Source organism: Acanthaster planci, linkage group LG21 (assembly GCF_054643075.1).
Source record: "Acanthaster planci isolate LZ-2023a linkage group LG21, COTS_SCS, whole genome shotgun sequence".
Taxonomy (NCBI): domain Eukaryota; kingdom Metazoa; phylum Echinodermata; class Asteroidea; order Valvatida; family Acanthasteridae; genus Acanthaster; species Acanthaster planci.
The window spans coordinates 4,028,866-4,048,675 of NC_141797.1; the positions used below are offsets into that span (position 1 = coordinate 4,028,866).

The following is a 19,810-nucleotide window of genomic DNA, read 5'->3' on the forward strand; positions in this document are numbered from 1 at the left end:
ATGTACGCAAGCAATTTTCAGTCCAGCTCAGGCATACATGTACTGTGTAAATTGTAATGCATAGGCAATCAAGAGAAACCTTAATCTATTCACAATAGATGGTAATATCACAAACATAAATCCCAATCTGGTGAGTCATAAAATAATTAAATTTGAATAAAGTGATATTCGATTTTGGATTTATAGGAACCTGTGTGTGATGGCTACACAAGGACTTTATACAGGCAAACCCCTAATGCTGACCAAAATGTCTCATTGAAAATAATGTAGCATATCTGTAGCTTGATGACACTAGACATGTATGTACACGAACATGTACTGTATGTGATTTAACTGCAACAATAGTATACAACTGCCTCTGTGACAAGCTTCCAAAAGATAGAACTTAAAATCAAGAAGTGTAATATGTGTGTGCTTGAATTTGCATTGTTGAATTGCTGAATCTTGCAGAAATGAAGAAATAACTTGATGTTTGTCTTCACAATTAAGAGGTATCTCTAAGCTTTAAATACATGTACATGTATGTTATGAATTTCACTCAATTACACATGTACCCATTCAACCAACCATGCACTATTTAACTTCAACTCCATTTTCAACTGATTTCACATATTGTTAATTCAATTGATTGATGATAAAGAAACTGGATCTGCTACATGTACATCATGACATTCTACTGCGCATGCGGAATGCTGTGGCCTTGTGGTGTGTGTGCCCTTGGGCAAGGCACATTGTCACTCATTGTCTCTCTCCACCCAGGAGTAATTGGGTACCTGTGAGGGCAGAGATGGTTATTGTGGTTGATTTAGCTGCTTTGTGCCGAAAATGGCAGCATTGAGCTGTATACTCCCCAGGGAGCTGAGATGGTACCAGTATTTGGAATGTTTCATGGGCCCAGTGAGCGGGGCTAATAATGATGTACAGCACTTTGATCCATGTTAAAGGCGCCCTATAAATACCTATACTACTATTATTATTCAATTAAAGTAGAAAAGAATAATAAATCTTCAGATTTTGTATTACAGATACTAAGAAAACTTGAATAGGATAGGACATAGGGCAAATAATCTGCACGAATAATGTTGAACTAAAAAAAAAACCTGAAAAGTCTTATAGCCCAAAAAATTTGAGTAAACACAACTACTGACAAAATTCTGTAGTAACGGAATAAGCACTGTACCAAAATGAATGACTGCTTGGCAAAGTTGTCTAGCAAAACCTGTATTTAAAAGGAACACAAAACAAAAGAAGGTCTCACCTGACAAGTACAGCTTCCCCAACTTGCCCTAACAATTCCAAAACTTGATCTACAGTGTCATCATCAAAGTCACATGCTTCTGGTCTTCTTAGGGCTGTCAAGGTGAGGATTATTGTGCCATCTGGTGGACCTTGCTCAAAGACAACATCATGGTAGATGCTGGAGCATTTCTGGTCATTTATCTTCAGGACTTCCACCTCAATGATAGCAAACACTGGTCTAAATGAACAGAAAAAAAAAGATTGAATGGCTCAGGGCCAATAGTATAGAGTTGTTGCATGTATACAAATGAAACTGGCTAAATGCAGAAAAAGATTTCCCTATTAAGAAAAATCTGGTTACAGGCAAAAAAACATGCAATGTACATGTACAAGTACCAGTGTTTCTATAGTCACTGGTTCCCAGATTTCAAATTGCTGGATTTTTCAATCTTATGTACATTTGCCTGCATAGTTTGCAAACACATGGTGAAATCTTTTTTTTTGCTTAAACAGCCAGAAACAGCTGGCCAGGCATTGTGCAGTTTAACTAATCACTACTCTTTATACTTATCCCCCATCTACATACCTTGAGATCCAATTTATTATTTTGCAAGCGCAATGATTATACTTGGGGAGTCCTTGGGACTTTTTATTGGCATAATTTAAAAAAATTAGTTTTGCAGCCTGCAAAGGGTCAAAGATCAAAGTTAATTGTGCTTGACCCCCATATTGAAATTTAAGTTTCCCATCTTATTTGCAAATGCATTGATATGTAATTATTTTGTAGACCTGAACATTAAAAATCATCTGACCTTCCTAACTGGAGATACAGGCACTTAAAGTTACTTGTATGGGGAAAAATTGAAAGTTCAACACTTAAATGACTTGTAACTCACAAACCATGTGACCAAAACACTATTTGGTATGTACATGTAACTACATGTAGGAATTTTGTGGGGGGTGTGAATCCTCAAGCAGGCCCAAGCATAGATTTTTGCTTTTTTTTATTTTGAAAACGGCAGGATTCATGGGGTTGTACTAATTGTTTTAGAGGGGGTTACAAGTTAACTCCTGAAGACGGGATTGACTGAGGTTAAAAAATACAAACCAAACTTTTTTTGGGGGGGGCAAAATTTTCTATTACAGCTCAAAATAGTTTCTTGCCTCAAAAGCGGACCTTTTATTCAAGTGTGTTGGGGGTTGCAGACGCACCCCCCCAGTTATGGGCCTGCCTCCGTTCTTTTCAGAACCACACATACTCAGAAAATGAAAGCCATTTGTGGTGCTTTCGCAAAACCATGTAACTTACATGTCCAAAAATCGCAAAAAATTTGAAGAAAATTTGTGAGACTGAACTTTAAGTCCAGATGTGAGTCCACGTTTGACACACATGGCCTTGGGTCAAAAGATGCCAGGAGTGGGCTCAGCCTGATGCCAGCTTAAGTCTACACTAAAAAGAACCATTTTGTCATGTTCAACCCCCTTTCAATGTAAAATGAGCAAATAAATGCAACCTTAAACAATACCCTTGCATCACTTCATTTTCAACCAGGGAATTCTACAGCTAGAAAGTGAATTGATATGCTCTATTACATGCATGCTTGTTATTTTAGTAAACTACTGTATTCTATCGTTTGTAGATTTTGCATAGTTTTGATTCCTTTAAAACAAAGTTTTTGAGGGATTTTTTTGGCAAATTTCTATGGTAAGAAAATTATTATAATCTAAACATACGAAAATATTAGTCCTCTTGGCTTATATTTCTGATAACTACATGTAATTACAATTGGGACCCAAAGTCTACAATGTGTACCATAAGTCCACTAAGAGCAATTGTTGGGGTGTGTGTGTGAAAATGACAAAGTTTGTGTCAGATACATGTAGCTGTTGAATGCTACCCCTATTCTAGAGATTTATCAACATCTCTTCAGTCAAGATAGCACATTGTCTCACACAAGAAGAAGACAATATTACCTGTGATCAGAGACTTTCAGTTCTGCCCTGCCATAATGCAATATTCTTCCTGGAGCACAATAACTCAAATTGTCTTCCCCTTTGGTCTTCTTTTGGAATCTACGCTTGCGACGCCTCCACAGGACACGATCTGTCCAAGCCGGGCAGCGATTCTTCTCACTTGTGTCATAATCATTGGAAAAGAGGTCATACTTGTAGGTTGGTGCAAACTGGATATTACCCTCATGAAAACCTTGAAACACCTGCAATGAAAAGATTTGGTTGGGGTTATAATCCAAAAAAGGAAAACTAGGTACCCTGTACTCAGATATGTGGTGCAGAGAAAACCACTGTGATATAACACAAATTATATTCTGTATAAAAGAACTAAGCTAATCACATCTAATAAAAACACCGCATTTTTGAAGCATACATGTACATCAATAATAAGATTTGGGAAGCTCGCAGCATTTTGCTTGCCTTCACAGTCATGGGTGAAGGACACATGTACCTGCATTCTAGTTGAGGCTTAAATATGGCAAACCATTTTAAAAAAGGGAACAGGGAGTGTGCCCAGGAAGAGCTCTGTTAGGACAAATTGTTGTGTAACAAAAAACATCAGAATGTCTAGGGGTCTGGGTGTTGTCACTGGGAAGAGTGTGTGTTTGTCATCAGAACCAAACAGACAGGCATACTGAACATGATGCTTTGAAGGTGGACATAGAAATATGAAGAAACTTTGTGTCAGCACCACGTAAAATCTAGTTGGGATAGTGCTGCAGCCGGACCACCAAAATGAACAAAAATCATCGAACACAACACTTAAGAAAATAACATGACTTTGTAAGCATGCCTTTGTGTTCAACAGGTATGTACAGTACATGTAGTATGTGTTTTCAAGTAACCTTCAATGATAATAATTGCTACGCATACATGTATGTATGTATATATCTTTTTGAATCCGTTGGTGAATTCAATTCTGTTTTGTTTGAATTCAGCATGAAAGCGGTGTCCACAATCCTGATTTCACCTATGAATTTTGCATGTTTATAAAATGCCTTGTCTAAAACTCAGAAAGATGCCTTAACCATGTAAACCATTGGAAATTATCAGTAGAGTCAGTTTTTTATATGTTCACAATAATAATGAAATGCCATCTCTATTAACTGGCAGTTTACATCATGTGCAATTAGCACTTGCTGAAGCTTTTCAAATAGGGAGGGCAAAATACATGTACAGAGCACTCATTTCATAGCTTATAGGTTTATTTACCAAATGTAACCTTGATTTCTTTTACATATCTTCAAATTGATTGTTCTTTATGCCAAAGATTTTGATTTTGTACACAAATAAATCTGAGGATGTAAGAACCTACATGTACCCCTGTTCTGAGTTTAGTGACTGAAAGTGATTCTGTTAATTTCAGAGTACACAGTACCTCAGTCTGTTCGTCAGAGAAATGAAATGTGGTAGGTGAAGCCAAAGTAAGTTTTACTCAAATCACAATGTGGCCTTTAGTGTGAAAGAGGTAGGCTTGTAAGTACACCATGGAATTTATCTCTTTTGGAAGAGGTATGGTTCTCTTCCAAAAGAGATTGATTCCACGGTGTGCCAGCAAGCTTACATCTCATGTAACTTCCACCACGCAAAGCTTCCAATCTTACATTAGTGTGTGACAATATCGGATGAGTGACAGGAGTATTTTGTGTCCAGAATTCCCCTTTGGTCTGCACCATCTGGATTATTTACTTACAACAGGTGTACACAAGTACGTGTTCCTTCTTCAGCCACTTGTTTTCTCTTATAGAAAAAATTTGATGAAGTATGCTCTTAGATGTAGCCCTCTGATACTTTTCCGTGCACAATGCCTTGCGCCATGCTGCAAATTGAGCATCAACTTGCATGGGCCTATTTGTAAACCAATGATTCGATTGAAATGACTCAGCTGAAGGAGAGCAACCCCTCCATCCTCCTGATTAGCCTGCAATTTACTTGCACATCCAGATCTGTTGAGAGCAATGCCCTGATCTGAACAAATCTTTTCTTTTAAAATTGTCTCGGAACACTGATGTTATGATGAAGTGACATTCCTGTAGAGTTGAATTCTTTACAGACCAATACCTCAAGAGCATCACGTCTGATGAGACTAAAAACTTGTCGGATCCTAGAGCAATAGCACTATGGTATGGTCGCAAACAGAGTTGGGATACATTTGAAAAATTTGGTGATGTCACCACCTGATTTTTTCCAGTTTTCCTTATTTGATATTCTTTACGATGTATCTTTTAAAAAATATTTTCCAGGCTTTTTAAAGACAAAATTTGGCCTGATGTGACGATGACGTCATCAAGTAACAAGTTTCATGATTTCAAAAGAGTATCTTTTGATGCCCTACATGTATATCTCCTGCAGTACATGTACATGCCTGATTGGGTTGAAACTTGGCACATAGAAAGGGAAGAGTTATGGACGAAAATTGATATCATGGGATGATAAGACCTTCAGGTTAAAGTCTCTTGACATTAAAGGTGCACATTTCAAAGAACTATATTTATCTTGTGAACTACACCCAAACAATTGTGTTGCCACTCTGTAGATAGCTAGGAAAGGAATTGTTACATGTACATTGAGAGGATGATGTCACCACCTGACAAGTCATGTGACATTACAGGTACCCCTTCAAAGCACTCTCCTGAAGTACAGTCCTAATTGAATTGAAATTTTGCTGGTAGCTAGAGAGAGAAGTACAATGTACATGTATTGTACACGATATTTAACATGAGGTCACCTGACATACTGTGCGTTATGACAACACAGACTGTACAATTTGAACAGATTGTTTTCAATTCATTCCACGAATTAAACAGCTCACTAAATGTTACAAATGGCATTTTCAAAAAGCTCTGCATTCGAAGCAGCTCTGTGGTTATTCACAACCACATTCATCAAGTTTTTCTTTTTGTTTTCCTTTTCAGACTTTCTGTGTAGGGTTTGGACACGTTTTCTCAAGGTGATTTAAATCAGGCAACCCCACAAAATCCACAAAAAATTCTCTATAATACCTGAACTGAGCCACTACAGTTCAGGAGATTAGGAAGGTGTTACGACCTCTCTTAAGCAATCTTGTAGTAACCATAAGACCACACTGATTGAAGCTCAACCTGACACCCATTGGGATACTATAAGGTTATTTGCAAAGATGGACTAGATGGATCTGGGCGTCATACTATCTATCACCAGCCACGCCAGGCTCAAACGTACAATATGATACTGTATATGTGGACACCACTTGAAATAATCAAAGAAGATGGTACATGTACTTCTGCAGGGACGTCATCACATGCATCAGGTTATTTTAATAAACCCTTGATCAGAATATATATATTAAATCATTCCATTTATTTTAAGTTTGTATACATTTATTTTCGTAAGACTATTTTCTGATTAGTAACCATTGAAATGTGAAGATCATTTCATGAAATTTTGATTTTTCAAACAGGGCTGGCAGTATGGAAAGAGAAATGTCCAAATAGTCCCAACGCTGCTGTGCCTTTATTCCTCATCAAGCGCAAAGAAGATTCGACAATTCCTTGAATAAGTTATTCCTCCCATAGGAGCAGAAAAATAGGATTTGTCTACTAATGGTATTGAAATCACTGCCTCTGACAAATCATACCACTTCATGTTTGAGTTTAATCTAACTATGGCTGACAGCAAGATGATCAAACTGCTGACAGGGAGAGGAGGGGCATATTATGTCCTTTGTCCTGCAGCCAGAGAAGAAAGCCATTATCTGCAGCACACTGAGGAAGGTTTTCAAATCGGAGAAGTAAATAATGAGTCTCTGATGAGGAATCTCTTTCAAGATCTGCAAGATGAAGGGCAAGTCAAGACCAGACCCGGAGATAATGAGAAGCGATTAGGACTCACACAAACACCAATCACCAGGTGTGACATCAAAGTCTTCCCAAAACTGCATGCAACTCTACGCGCCATGGAGTGGATTTTGAAGATTGTGTACCACTTGGCTGCTGGAATAAGAAGCTGAAAAGAAAACTTCACGAACGAGGGAAAGATCAAGAAAGTTAAAGAAAAGGTGCAGTCCTACTTAAACGAGAAAACAGGCATATGGGTTGATGAACTGCATCCAGTCGGCACAGGTGGAACATCTACAACTGGCCCGATTTCAAGGCCCTTGCTTCAGGAGAGTGAAAAACGTTAAATCCTCATGGAATGTGTACCGGAAAGAGCTGACGACACATCAGAACTATATCAGATCATTGCAAATGTTTCGATTATTCTCCGTCTGGTATCATCTACAGTATTTGTCAATTCTGACAAATTATACACACTTTGCAAAGACACAAGCATGATGTTTCTTGAGCACTTCCCAAACTTCAGATTCACATGCTCCATTCACCAGCTTCTTGCCCATAGTGCTGAGTTGATCTCAGCAAACAAAAGCCATGGCCTTGGAACGCTGTCAGAGGAGGCTCTCGAAAATAGCAACAAAAACATTCGAAAATACAGGGAGCAGCTCTCCAGGAAAACTTCACAAGAAGACAATCTAAGTGACGTATTTAACTGTCTTTGGTTACAATCAGACTCAGTGCTCTGTACGTTTTGCCACCATGTGTGCTCTTGTCCAAAGAAGAAAGCAGATTTTGGCAGACTGACCTCTGAAGACGAGCTGTTTAACTACTTACTTCGTTAAGTCACAAACAATTTCTGCAGGTAGGGCCTATTCCATTCACTTCATGAAGATGAACTAGAAAACTGTGAACTGAACAATTTATTTCAGTGTTCATTTTAATGGCTTTTGAATTTGGGTACAAAAACTGACATGCACAAAATAATAATAAAATAGTCATCCTTCAAAATTGCATTCCCAAATCATTGTTACCTTAATTTAATCTTTATTTAACCCAAAACTAACAATAAAGTTCACCAAAGAGTGTGCTAATACCGTGCCAGTAAAGCAGGACAAGCATTAATGCCAATTTCGTCAAAAGAGGGCGCTAGGCATAAGTAGCACCCTCTTTCAGATTTTGTTCCTTTTTTACCATTTTCAACCTAGTTGAAAAGAAACTAGTCCTAGTTTCTTTTCAATCTAGTTTTCCATACCCAGAGATGATGTTCAAACGTGCTTGAAAAGGACTTTTGCTCCTTCATTTTCTCGCTATTTACTGATGTCTGGGTCAACTATGGTTTGAAACCACTGTGCCTTGTCCACTGATTCTGTATCTCAATGGACTTAATCATGTGACAGCTGCAACTTTTACAATTTCTGAAAGGTACTCCAACCAAAATCCTTGTTCTGGAAAGTACTGTACTTATAGCAACAAAAGTACTATACCTGAGAAAAAAAAGATCAGCCATGAGTATACGTAAGGCTGTGTATGTGCACAGAGTGGGAGCAGTGGGTGGAGTATGGGACTGTGGAAGTGTTTATCTCATAACAACCTGCTTACATTTCCTTCTTTCTTTTGTTGTAGCAACTGATCATATGCCTTCAGAGCCTCATATTTCTCTTGGGCAATAAACTCCTTCAGCTGGTCTTTGTCCATGTCAATGCGATAGTTGAAATCCCCACACCAGAAGACATAGTCATGAGTTTCTAAGGTCCGACCCTGAAAAGAAACCATGGGGTAAACAATATTTTTTTTATTCTGTCCACTATTCTGTGAGATAACATTTTTAGTTATGGATGAATAGAGCTTGAAAGTGAAAGGTTACCCTCCTGCACCCAGCCTACAGGTATTTTACAGAATACCCTATCACATTCTAATTTTTTGAATGAATGATTTCTAAATAGAACCACTCAAAGAACACTCATCTGGGAATTTTATCTTTATGTTCTTCAAGTAATATTGTAGCGAAGTCAACCAGAGTTGGGTAAAAAAGAGAATTTCATCAATGACCGTCAAGTTTTGGCATTATGATTCCCAAATCCCGTTGGTCACATACCTTTGTTCTCACTTTATGCACTTACATGTATGTGGGAATGACAATCGTCAAACTTGGTGAAGATTTACTGACATTTGATCTAAATTCAGACAGGCATGCCCGATACATTTCATGGCAGTAAACGTTAGATGAGACTTTAGAATTCTTTTGTAAATGCTGAGAATTTCTGACTTCATTTTGGCCTACTGTTTTAATTTCAGTGTTTCCCTGAAGACTACCATAGAACGATTTTGTAACTTTTCATATGCATATATCAAGTACACTAAGTTGCACTGGTCATCATGCATTTTAGATTTTTGGAAGGAAGAAGTCAAGTTTTAGCATACTATTTCTCTTTTAAGTCGGGCAAGTTTTCAGTTTCTATAACCAATATGCTAGCAAATATTTTGCAAAGGGCTATTATGAAGGTGATTTTCAAAGAAGTAAAAAAAAGATAGCAAATTCTCTAAAATGTTTGCATATTATTTTTCCAATTGAAGGGTTCCGAAAGCATGCCATCAGGAGTCAAATTTCAAATTCTTCTTGTGTTTGGATGACTCCTTGCAGGATAATATACATGTATGCAGCGGGGATGTACATGTAAGTGACCAACGAAGTCATTTCCTGAAAATCACTGAAAGCCAATAAATTGTGTGAGACTGCAAGGGAGGGCTTGCATGACCAAGAGACTAACAGCAAGGGTCCAGACGCCCTTCAGTTTTTAGGGTTTTAACCCCTTCGCACCGGGAACCGTTGACAGCCGCGGCTTTGCATGAGGACTAGTGGATACCACACATACAGTCTATTCACCATGCAGCTGCTGGTTCAATGGGGCCTGCTGATGGACAAAGCCCTCCATTCAGGGCATACCACAGCCCAGCAGTCACGGTAAAAAGAATTCCCGGCGCGAAGGGGTTAACAGATACTGTTATTAAGCTTTCGCACGTAGTCCAACACAAAATATCCATCCTGGTCCTTTTCCTCGAGCCATTGAATTTATTCTTCATTCCCTTGTCAATTTCTTTGATATCCCCTCTCCGGTCAACTTCCATGTTGAGCAAAAATTTCTATCCAAACGTGCGGGTCACTTGACTCTGAAAACTTCGCACATGATCATTCACACAACACATGCATGGAAAATACATCGCCATTGACATGCTTGACAAGTGATTAATCAACAGTTCCAGTTGGCATCACATTTATCCATCACCAGTGATGGGATTACAACGAAAGCCATCAAACCAGAAAGAGGTCAAAGGTTGCACCAACCTCGTTCCTACAATGATGAACAGTGAGCGTGTGTGGGTGAGTAGCACAGGCTGATCTGCCATGTTTGTGAAGATCGAAATGCAGGCTGCCTGCACGTGCTGGCATGGATCATGTATGTCTAAATGTACATTATCAAAGTGGAAAATGAACGTTTTGTCATTTCCGGAAAATGGTAACTTTTCACGCCATTTCTGTAAATCCAGAAATTTCTGGACATCTTACATCCCTGATGCAGTGAGGATTCACTGCAAAGTTCAAAAGTGTCCTGCCCAAGTTGTGAAAGGCTCACACAAGTACATGTACTTTACACAGGCTGGAGAGAGAAAAGAGTTTAGGTTAGTGCTTGCCTCTGTGAACTGGGTGCCCAGGTACCATTATTATGAGTCAACATGTATTACATGAAAATGAGTTACATGCATGTACCCAAGGTGAAAGCAAACCAACACATGCAAACAATGGGTAGACCAATGAGACATCGGTAACAAGGCATCTCTCTCTTGTTCAGAGAAGTCCAAACGGACACTCACCATGGGGAACATGATTTTCCTGGTGATCTCAGCATAGTCATCATTGCGATCTTTGACTTGGGACTGGCCAGCTGCAAAGTGGCCACAGACAAAGCAGAGGGAAGTGGAGTGGAACAAGAATCGAATGGCTACTGCGCCCTTGTTGCCTGCTGCACCCTTCATGCCTGTTTTGACTGTCTCTACGCCAACATCCCTGCCAAGGATTAAAAAGTGTCTTGGTCAGACTTTGCTGAGCTCATAATTTACATCATGATGCTTAACCACTTCCTGCCAGGTGGAATTTGCATATGCGGGACAAGTTCCTGGGCCATTTTCAAGATTTTCCTAAATTCTTCAAAAAGTCATAACTTTATTTATTGGACGTTCACATTTGCAAATGACTACCTGGTGGCTACTCTAATCTGACAGGCAATCTCCAATCTCATTTGACGGCCAAGTATTGCAGCCAGGCCAGCTGCCCAGCAAAGAGAGCCCAGATTGTACGGTGTTGCGTAATTTCTTTTGTTCCCAAAATTGGCCAAGTGCATTGATGAATGTCAGTGGTATCTTTTCATATGAGGCCAGATTAATGTGCAGCAGTACTGTATCGCTGGTCGCTGGAGTGCTGGAGTACTTTTGTCCCAGCTGATATCTGTGGGCACTGAATGCCACAAACAGATTAGCTCTGCTAATATCAGCTTAAAAATGATGGCAAAAATGCGTGCAAAGCCAGGGTACCTGGTACCGGGAACCTCAGAGGCAAGTGGTTAAAAGAGACTGTTTCATTACGTCCCAGTCACTGTACGGAGCGCATTAAAGGTAAAATAAACAATCCGGTTTTCTTTGCTTTGATTTTAAGAGATTTCAAGTAATGTAAGACTCTTGCATAATGTTTCTTTTCCTTCTGTTTCAAACTGGTAAGAGGTCATGCTAAATATTTTTGCAAGATGTAGATTAGGAAAGAACACCAATACACCAACATCAATACCAATACAGTCTTCTTGAACAGCATCTTACCTGATATGAGACGCATGGTGAGGTCGTATGAAGATGTATAGGCATACGCCAACAAGTTGTTCACAAGTGAGGAGGATGTACTTGTGGTTCCTGGATAAGGTTTTCTGTAATTCCATACTCCACTGCTTTTGATTGCTTGTACTGACACACATAAACAATAAATATACTGCTGAGGGAATTCATCAAGAGAACTGAGGAAGACACGACATGTGAGTGCAACACAGCAACAGTGCAGATTGCTTTAGGGCCCATACATTGTACTTAACTGTATCATTGCATAGTTGTTGGGTCTTTCCATAAGAGGAACCCACACGTGAAAGAGTGTTCAACAGAAATAATTTTGGGTGTCTGTCACCAGGTTTTTAAAATTCTTTTTGAGAGTAGTTAATACATAGTAGCTGCTACAGTACAACTTTGAATTTAATAGCATCAGTTTTCCCTATGATAAAAGAATTTGTCTCACAGTGTTGAACCAACAAAAAATGAGGAAAAAGTCCAACTAGATTTAAAATGTTCTCATCTTTAAATTTGTCCTCACAGTAGCTTTTATCCAAAGAATTATTTAAAATTCAAGTCAGTGTACATGTAGCTGGGTGACCTTATAGGAGAATTTGATGCTTACCTGGTATTGATAATGTTTCCTGCATTGAGGTCAACCATTTCTTCAAATCCAATGGCATACATGTCCACAGGTTTGCTGAAGTCATCTCCTTCTTCAGAACAACCTTAACCAAATAATATCAAAGGAAAAAGATCATACAGAAATCATAAAAAGATGCAGTACATTAAAAGCTAAAACATGTCAGTTACCTGGCTGAAAAGCATTAATCCACTGTTCAAGTATTCAATTTGCTTTAAGAAAAGGACCATTTTTGACTCATTTCAATTCTCAAAGGGCCTTGAAATTTAAACCACAGGTAATATCAATGTGGAAATCACATAAAAGCTCCTGAAACATACACTCACTGGAAACAATGTAAAAGTTCAACTGCTTGACCCAACTTCACCTCAACATCTCATCTGGCAATAAACGAGTTTCGCTGAACAGATTACATGTGTATAATCATTCTTAAAACTCTGTCTACTATGAAATTTGACAATATGTCTAAAGGTAACCATTTTATTTCAATTTTTTTTTTCAATTAATTTCGATTCTTGAAGCAACTTGACTTTCAGTTTCTGACCTTTCCATAAACTTGGTACTACTCTTGGCAGAAATGTTTAACGCAACAAGATTCCATGTATGTAAAATCACAGGCCTGGGTGTCACTGTTAGGGTTAAAGACCAACTCCCAACGGTTTGAAAAGTTTTGCAAATAAACTATTATTGCGTTTAGTGTGTAATAAATCATCCATTCATTCATTACCAAATCATGTCTGTATTGCGTCTGTATTTTTTGTAATTTTGCTGAAACTTAAGAACAGTGTCTTTGAGTGTTATGAAAAATTTCCACAATCTGATCGTCGGCAGCAATATTGAGAAATGAAATTTGTAAGAGGTAATACCGGAGAAAACACTGAAACTGGTATCCGTGGCATGACGGGTTATGCTACGAATGTACATGTACAGGGAATAGGGAGCTACATGTGTGTGCACCGTGTACTAGGGATTAATCTATGTGCTGGGTCTACTGTGCTGCATAATTGCTTTGCTGTTGAGAGTTTGTACTCCTTTCTCCATGATTTACAACATTGCCGAAACCGTGCGTCATTGGTTGATGTACATGTACTAGAATTCTGCAAAAGAACCAGGATTCAAATTCTTTAAGTTTTCAATGAATGAGAGCATTCTTCAAGTTTGGGCTGTCGTCCACGGCTACGCTTGCTATGCATGCCTATATACCATGCACTGTGGTATTTGCATGGCAATACATCACAGAAATCAATATTCAATAGATGTTAACGAGTCATGCTGACATGTCCATTTTTACAACACCGGACTGGACTCGCAGGAAAAATGGGTACAAAAACTGTGTTTTATTAACACCAAAATGTGTACTGCAAAAGGAGATATTGGGATGCACCATTTTTATTAGACTTGGCTCTTCTGACTAGGATTCAATATGAGAAAAATTAGCATTGTTGAAGTTGGTCTTTTAGCAATAAACAAATTGCACTTTCACATCAAACTGAAGTGAATTAATTGAAGCTGGACTATGCAGCACCAAGTCTGGAGGAATTTTGGAATAATAAGGGTATACATGTACATGTACTGTATAATACCACACCTTGTCTTGTGTACTGTATGACCTTAGGGTTATCCAGTAACCAATCTGTCATTGATTGGTCTTTGTAAGCAATACTCCTGAAGTGTCGTCCACCATTCACATTCCATGTTCCTACTCCTATCCTGAGTGGCATAGCATCAGTAATGTCCTCTTCTCGCTCACAGATGGTGCGGAGAATGCTGGGTGAAGCTTCAGAGGGAAACATTAAGGCAAGTCATAAATTACTAAGAAATAGTTCAATGTCCCGGTAAATGTATGCCAACTTGTAGCTTAGTTTATCCAAAAATCCAACAGTGTAAGATCCAAACATCAGTAGTGTGTGTGCTTTAACGTTTGGCATTTTTGGCAAGTGAAGTTCATCAAGAGAGTTAAGAGACTGCAGAATGATTGAGATGTCTGCCATTCCCCCCCCCATTGTCTACTTGTGTTTCTTTCTGCAGACAGCTGGAAGAACTTCAGCAAAGCATTTGCCAAGTCTACAGCATGCCCTTCAGTTCTCAGTATTGGCAATCTTCTGAGTGCATCTGCTCTCAGTATTACCGTAGCTGCAATTCAAGTTAACCTGGGAATACTAATATCTTCACGTCCTTTGTTCCTTTCCCAGGAAATTAGTTTTCATTTCCAAAGTGCAGAAAATTTGTCAAATAAGAGGAACACTTTTCACATTATTTTCCACCTGTGTGAAAATATTTTTCAAGTGAAATCACATTTCGCATTGGAATTTCTGTCATTTAACCCTGTTGTTAAAACAAATTTTCAAACCAGCAAGTAAAGAATGAGCAAAAGGATGAGAGAGAGAGCAAGGGTAACAGACAGGCAACGATGTCATCATGACATCACATCTATTTTCATCTAGAATACATTCTTGTCCGTGTGCATGTCATGTTTAAATTCAATCACAGCTGTACTTCTGGGCTATTCTTTGGAATTTGAAACTTTTATGAAAAAATGAGGTTGGTCGTATTAACTGTTTGTAATTTTTATTGAAAAAAAGTGATGAATGTAGTAAATGAAACCATGTTTTTTTCAATTGACAGATAGGCATCCCTAAGTCCCATAAATTAACCAGACTTGATTTTTAAAGTAAAAGTATTATTTTACCCCCAAATGTAATATCATTGCTTTTTAGCGTGCACTTTTATTATAATCATCTACCCGTTGTGATGAGTATGTTCAACTTACAATAAATGAAACCAAATGAAACATTTCATATGTCAGAATTAGTCTGTAAATAACCCCCCCCCAAAAAAAAATTAACTTTGGATGTCACACATGTAATTAAAACGTAATAAGTCTGTAGTACTGATCAAGCACTGATTTAGTGTTCAACAAACTCTGTCTCAAAACCTACATGTAGTTTTGTCAAACCTTACTGTAGACAGAATATTATGCCCATTAACTTCACACACTATCAATTAATGGCCTTAACTGTTGGTTACATGTGTGACTTTTTGGTATAGAATATAATGTACAAATATACATGTGTGATACCTATTACGATGCATGTGTGCAAGTGCATATATACGTGTACACACTACATGTAGTGTACAAATTACCGGTATGTCAATCATGTGAACAAAGCATGCTTGCAGATTATTCATATTATCGGAATAACAGAGGAACACCAGTAAATGGAACAGCACATACATGTGCAAGCACATGTACATGTGTAGTGATTGGGTACACATGTAGAGGGTACCGGTACCTTGGATTGCAAACTGTACTCTTTCAGTCTCAAAGCTACATATAATTTTGGCAGTCATTTCAATGCCCACTGATGAGTGTACACACTTGTGCACCCTTTATTTTTCCATACCGCCACATAGTTTTTGCAGCAATTTCAACTGTACTGTGCATTTCTGTTTCACATGTTCAAATACATGTGTAAATTGCTGGGAATTCACAAGTGGAAACTGATGCAAAAATTGTGTGAAAAGACAAATGCATTTTGAAAAACATCCATCTGCATAAACAGTATAAAGAAAAAACTTTGCACAATACTTTCTACAAAGTAAGAAATTTGATAAGGTAAGAGCCTCTACCGGTACATCTCCAACTTTTTCATGTGCCAGTTTACAGACTCAGAGTGTTCACACAGTCTAAAGAGTTACAGACAAATACGTGTACATGTAAGGACAGTAATTCCAATATCTGCAGAAAGTCAGGAGAGTCACACATATAAGTGGAGGCTTACCATGAAGATGACTCTTGGGTAGAAGGGAGCCAGCTTTATCTGCCAATTCGCCTACCAGTGAGTTGCCTAGCAATAGAATGTCAATGGCTTCCTGTTTGCTGCCATCGAAAAAATTATTCTGGATGGTCCGAGTAACTGAGCGAGCACCATCTCTCAATTTGCCAGCCTGTACCAAAAAGAGAAACATTAGACATCCTGTGAATATTACATCTGCAAGAAAACTACCGGTACTTTAAAAGCATGAACTTAGTTTTTAAAATGTCAACAATTTAAGTAAGGCTTACACACATACTCAGTTTTTTTACCCATGTGCTCTGTGGGTAGAACTTCACTGACTGGTCTATTTGATGTCACTTTTTGAAAAATAAAGAATGATGAAACTTACATATTATTATCCTGCAGCTTTTGGAACACAATTTAAAATCGTGGCAAGTTGTAGCACTTGGCCCTCAGACTATGTATGCACACTGTATCACAGACTCACTACATTTACATACAACTGTAAATGTACTGTATGTACATTAATCCATGCCTTCATACAGGCTCATAGGATACATGTACCGTATTATACTGGCTATAATGGACCAATCTATAAAGTATAATGTATAAAGTAATAAAACAATCTAATCTCCCTGTGTCTGTTTGGAAATTCATTGACAAAAGCTGCATTCCCATTAGCACTGCAGTAACTTCCGTGCAATAATGGGGTTGGTGGCACATAATGCCACAGGCTTCAGTGTAAAACGGGCACATTACTATGGAATGTGTTTTTTTCTGATGGTGTCAGGTCTGATGAGCCAAAATTGAAAGTGTAATGTGGAGATCAAATCTTATTTTTGATTCAGCTTGGTAAATCCTCCCCCCTTGGAGTGGGTTGGGTCTCCAAGGGATACTTACCTCTGTCCTGCCTACATATGTAAATTTCCCAAGTGCCTATTACAATTCGCTCCAAAGACTTGATGATGCATATAGTCCCTTGACCCTCCAAAATGCACTGCAGTCCCACTGCCATATTCGTCCTTTTCAGAGCGGTGAAAACCATCGGAGCCAAAGTGGGGAAGGATGGACGGAGTGGCTGGGCAGGGGTACCGGTTAAGTATCACTAAGACACCCGACCCACTCCACGTGGGGAAGGAGTCTCCTACGTTCATCCTGCCCAGCCTACATATGCAGAGTGGCAACGAACCCTGGAGTTGCGTCGGCGACAGGTGTTTAGTTACTAACAGGAACATAAGGTGGGTGTCACAAGAACGAGCACTCACCAGGAGAAACTCCTAAAATGAAGTATCTACCGCCAGGCCTGGAACAGCACTGGACATTGTCCGGACTGCCAAGTGCAGGGTCACACTGCCATGGGCTGTTTCGCTCTGCAGAATATCTTTCAGGTAGCACTCGGTGAAGGTGGAGGGAGATTTTCTCAGCTAGACGAACTCCTCTGAAGTACGACCAGGACACAGAGGTAGCCTGAACATTGTAGGCTTTGACATGAGATCGGGTCATCTTATGTTGTGCTGGCCAGTCTCAGTTAACGAAGATAATGGCCAAGACCGTCTATTGGCCAACAGTGTCCTTTGACGCTGGGTGAAAGGGTTTCATCATGGTGACGAAGAGCTGGGAATTAGATTCTCAGTGATGCTTCGCCCTGGCAAGATACCACTTGAGAGTCTGGACAGGACACCATCTCTTGTCAGACAACTGATGTACGCCACTGTCATTGATGTGTTGCTCTGGACTCGAGCGAACCAACCTACTAAGTACTATTGGAGGTGACAAAGAGCGTTGAATATGCTTGGAGTTCTAACACGTTGATATGTTTGCCTCGAGAGGCAACGTGCTAGACCCCAGAGGCATGGAGTGGAGGAAGAGAGGCTCCTCATCAGCATCTGAATAGTGACGCGTCCGTCGTCACGGTCACATTCGGACTTGAGACAAAAGGCCAGTCAACACGCAAAAAGAGGCAAAAGTATTTGATAAGAAATAAATAATGAGCCTTGCTACATCATACTACATGTATGTACTGTATGTTCAAAGTGGCCATTTGTATCCTTGATGTTAAGACGACTACAGCCATATCATTACATGCATGGGCATTTAAGGTCATTCTGCATGCATTGCAAAAATGGAAAACTGCAGGTGAGGAGCGTCAAAAGAAGGTAGATCACTCCATGATTTAAGAATGCAGATATCCTATTTTATTCAGCATCCAAGGATTATAATATTCCTATTCATTCGCTAGAGTAAAGGGCATGGGCAGACACACTTAGTACACCTCTTCATTTCAATTACATGGGGTGCAGGCAGAAAAGCAACCATAGCAAGTCAGTGTTGAGCCCTGACACTTGGCACATTTTTGCCAGACCTTGTAACATTCACAGTATAAACACTTTGGACACTCCCACTGTAAAGGAACTCATGTCTGGATAGTATGTCGGCGTGGTCAGGCCGAACAGAAAATATACGGAGAGCTCAGAATTATTAGATGAAAGGAGCATGTACAATTCATGACAATGTGAAGTTTGATGAACTCAGACGCCCGAGGCGTGGATACTGAATTGAATGGCGTGATCACCAGTCAGAGATAACGGCAGAGGGGAGCCTCTCCGGAGATCGTGGTTCACTGTTACCATGCCTGAGTGCCCCCAATGAGAAAGTTTCAGACATCGGAGGGCTCGATGGGGCACTGGGTCTGCAGGTAGGGCAGTGATGTCTATCGCAGGCATTAATAAACAAAACAAAATCCAGTGGGGAGAATAAACACACACAGTAGGCAGATCATATCGCATTTTATTCACCAGGATAGCTCCAGAGAATGGTAGAGAGATGCCCGTATAGCAGATTTCTCTATTTCCTGTCTAGCTGGCCCCCGGCACAGGAGTCTTGGGGGCCAGCCGGCAGTCTGATGCGTAGTGTAGCAGTAGGCCTATGAGCTATTGTTCGAGCTGCAGTCAGGGTTAAGCATACGTGACGCACACTTGCATTCACTATACATGTATTGGGGCCATACAAGCAAACGATGTAAGGCGGCCCAGTATAATATACAGTACATGTAACACCTGCACGCCTGTACATGTATGCCCCAAAGGGTGGGCAGATCAAAGCAGAGGAATAGGCCTGAATAAGAAACGTCTCCACACTGTAAAAAAAAGTTGGTCAAACAGTGTTGGGCATTCATTGTTTGCCCAACCTTTGTTTGTTGTTTACCACATTGTTAGTTAATTTCCATCACTTTTGCTCAAAGGTTGACCAACGATTGGGAAAAATTTGGACAAGGTTGGGAAGTTGATATTTACACCAACACTAGGTAAAATAGCGACCACAAGTTGATCAACCTTTTCACAGTGCAGTTGTACCTAATACGGAACAGGAGACGCCCCAGGTGTAGCACATGTATGCTCACAGTGGGAGCTAGATTTGAATCGAAAGTAGAACCCAGGTAATTTGAAGAATTATTATTGAAT

At 39.4% G+C, this 19,810-nt stretch overlaps 1 protein-coding gene and 1 pseudogene across 2 annotated transcripts in view; one reads left to right on the plus strand and one right to left on the minus strand.

Annotated features, from left to right (window-relative positions):
* synj1 (synaptojanin 1) overlaps positions 1-19,810 on the minus strand; it is a 64,487-nt gene that overhangs the window by 12,178 nt on the left and 32,499 nt on the right. For both annotated transcript variants that reach the window (XM_022239265.2, XM_087131050.1), the window contains exons 10-17: positions 16,353-16,518; positions 14,159-14,347; positions 12,553-12,655; positions 11,931-12,071; positions 10,935-11,127; positions 8,664-8,822; positions 3,214-3,455; positions 1,259-1,477 (exon numbers count right to left, since the gene is read on the minus strand). In XM_022239265.2, the coding sequence (XP_022094957.2) occupies positions 1,259-1,477; positions 3,214-3,455; positions 8,664-8,822; positions 10,935-11,127; positions 11,931-12,071; positions 12,553-12,655; positions 14,159-14,347; positions 16,353-16,518 (1,412 nt within the window). The remainder of the gene's footprint in view (positions 1-1,258; positions 1,478-3,213; positions 3,456-8,663; positions 8,823-10,934; positions 11,128-11,930; positions 12,072-12,552; positions 12,656-14,158; positions 14,348-16,352; positions 16,519-19,810) is intronic.
* Positions 6,401-7,906, plus strand: LOC147795698 (uncharacterized; annotated as a pseudogene).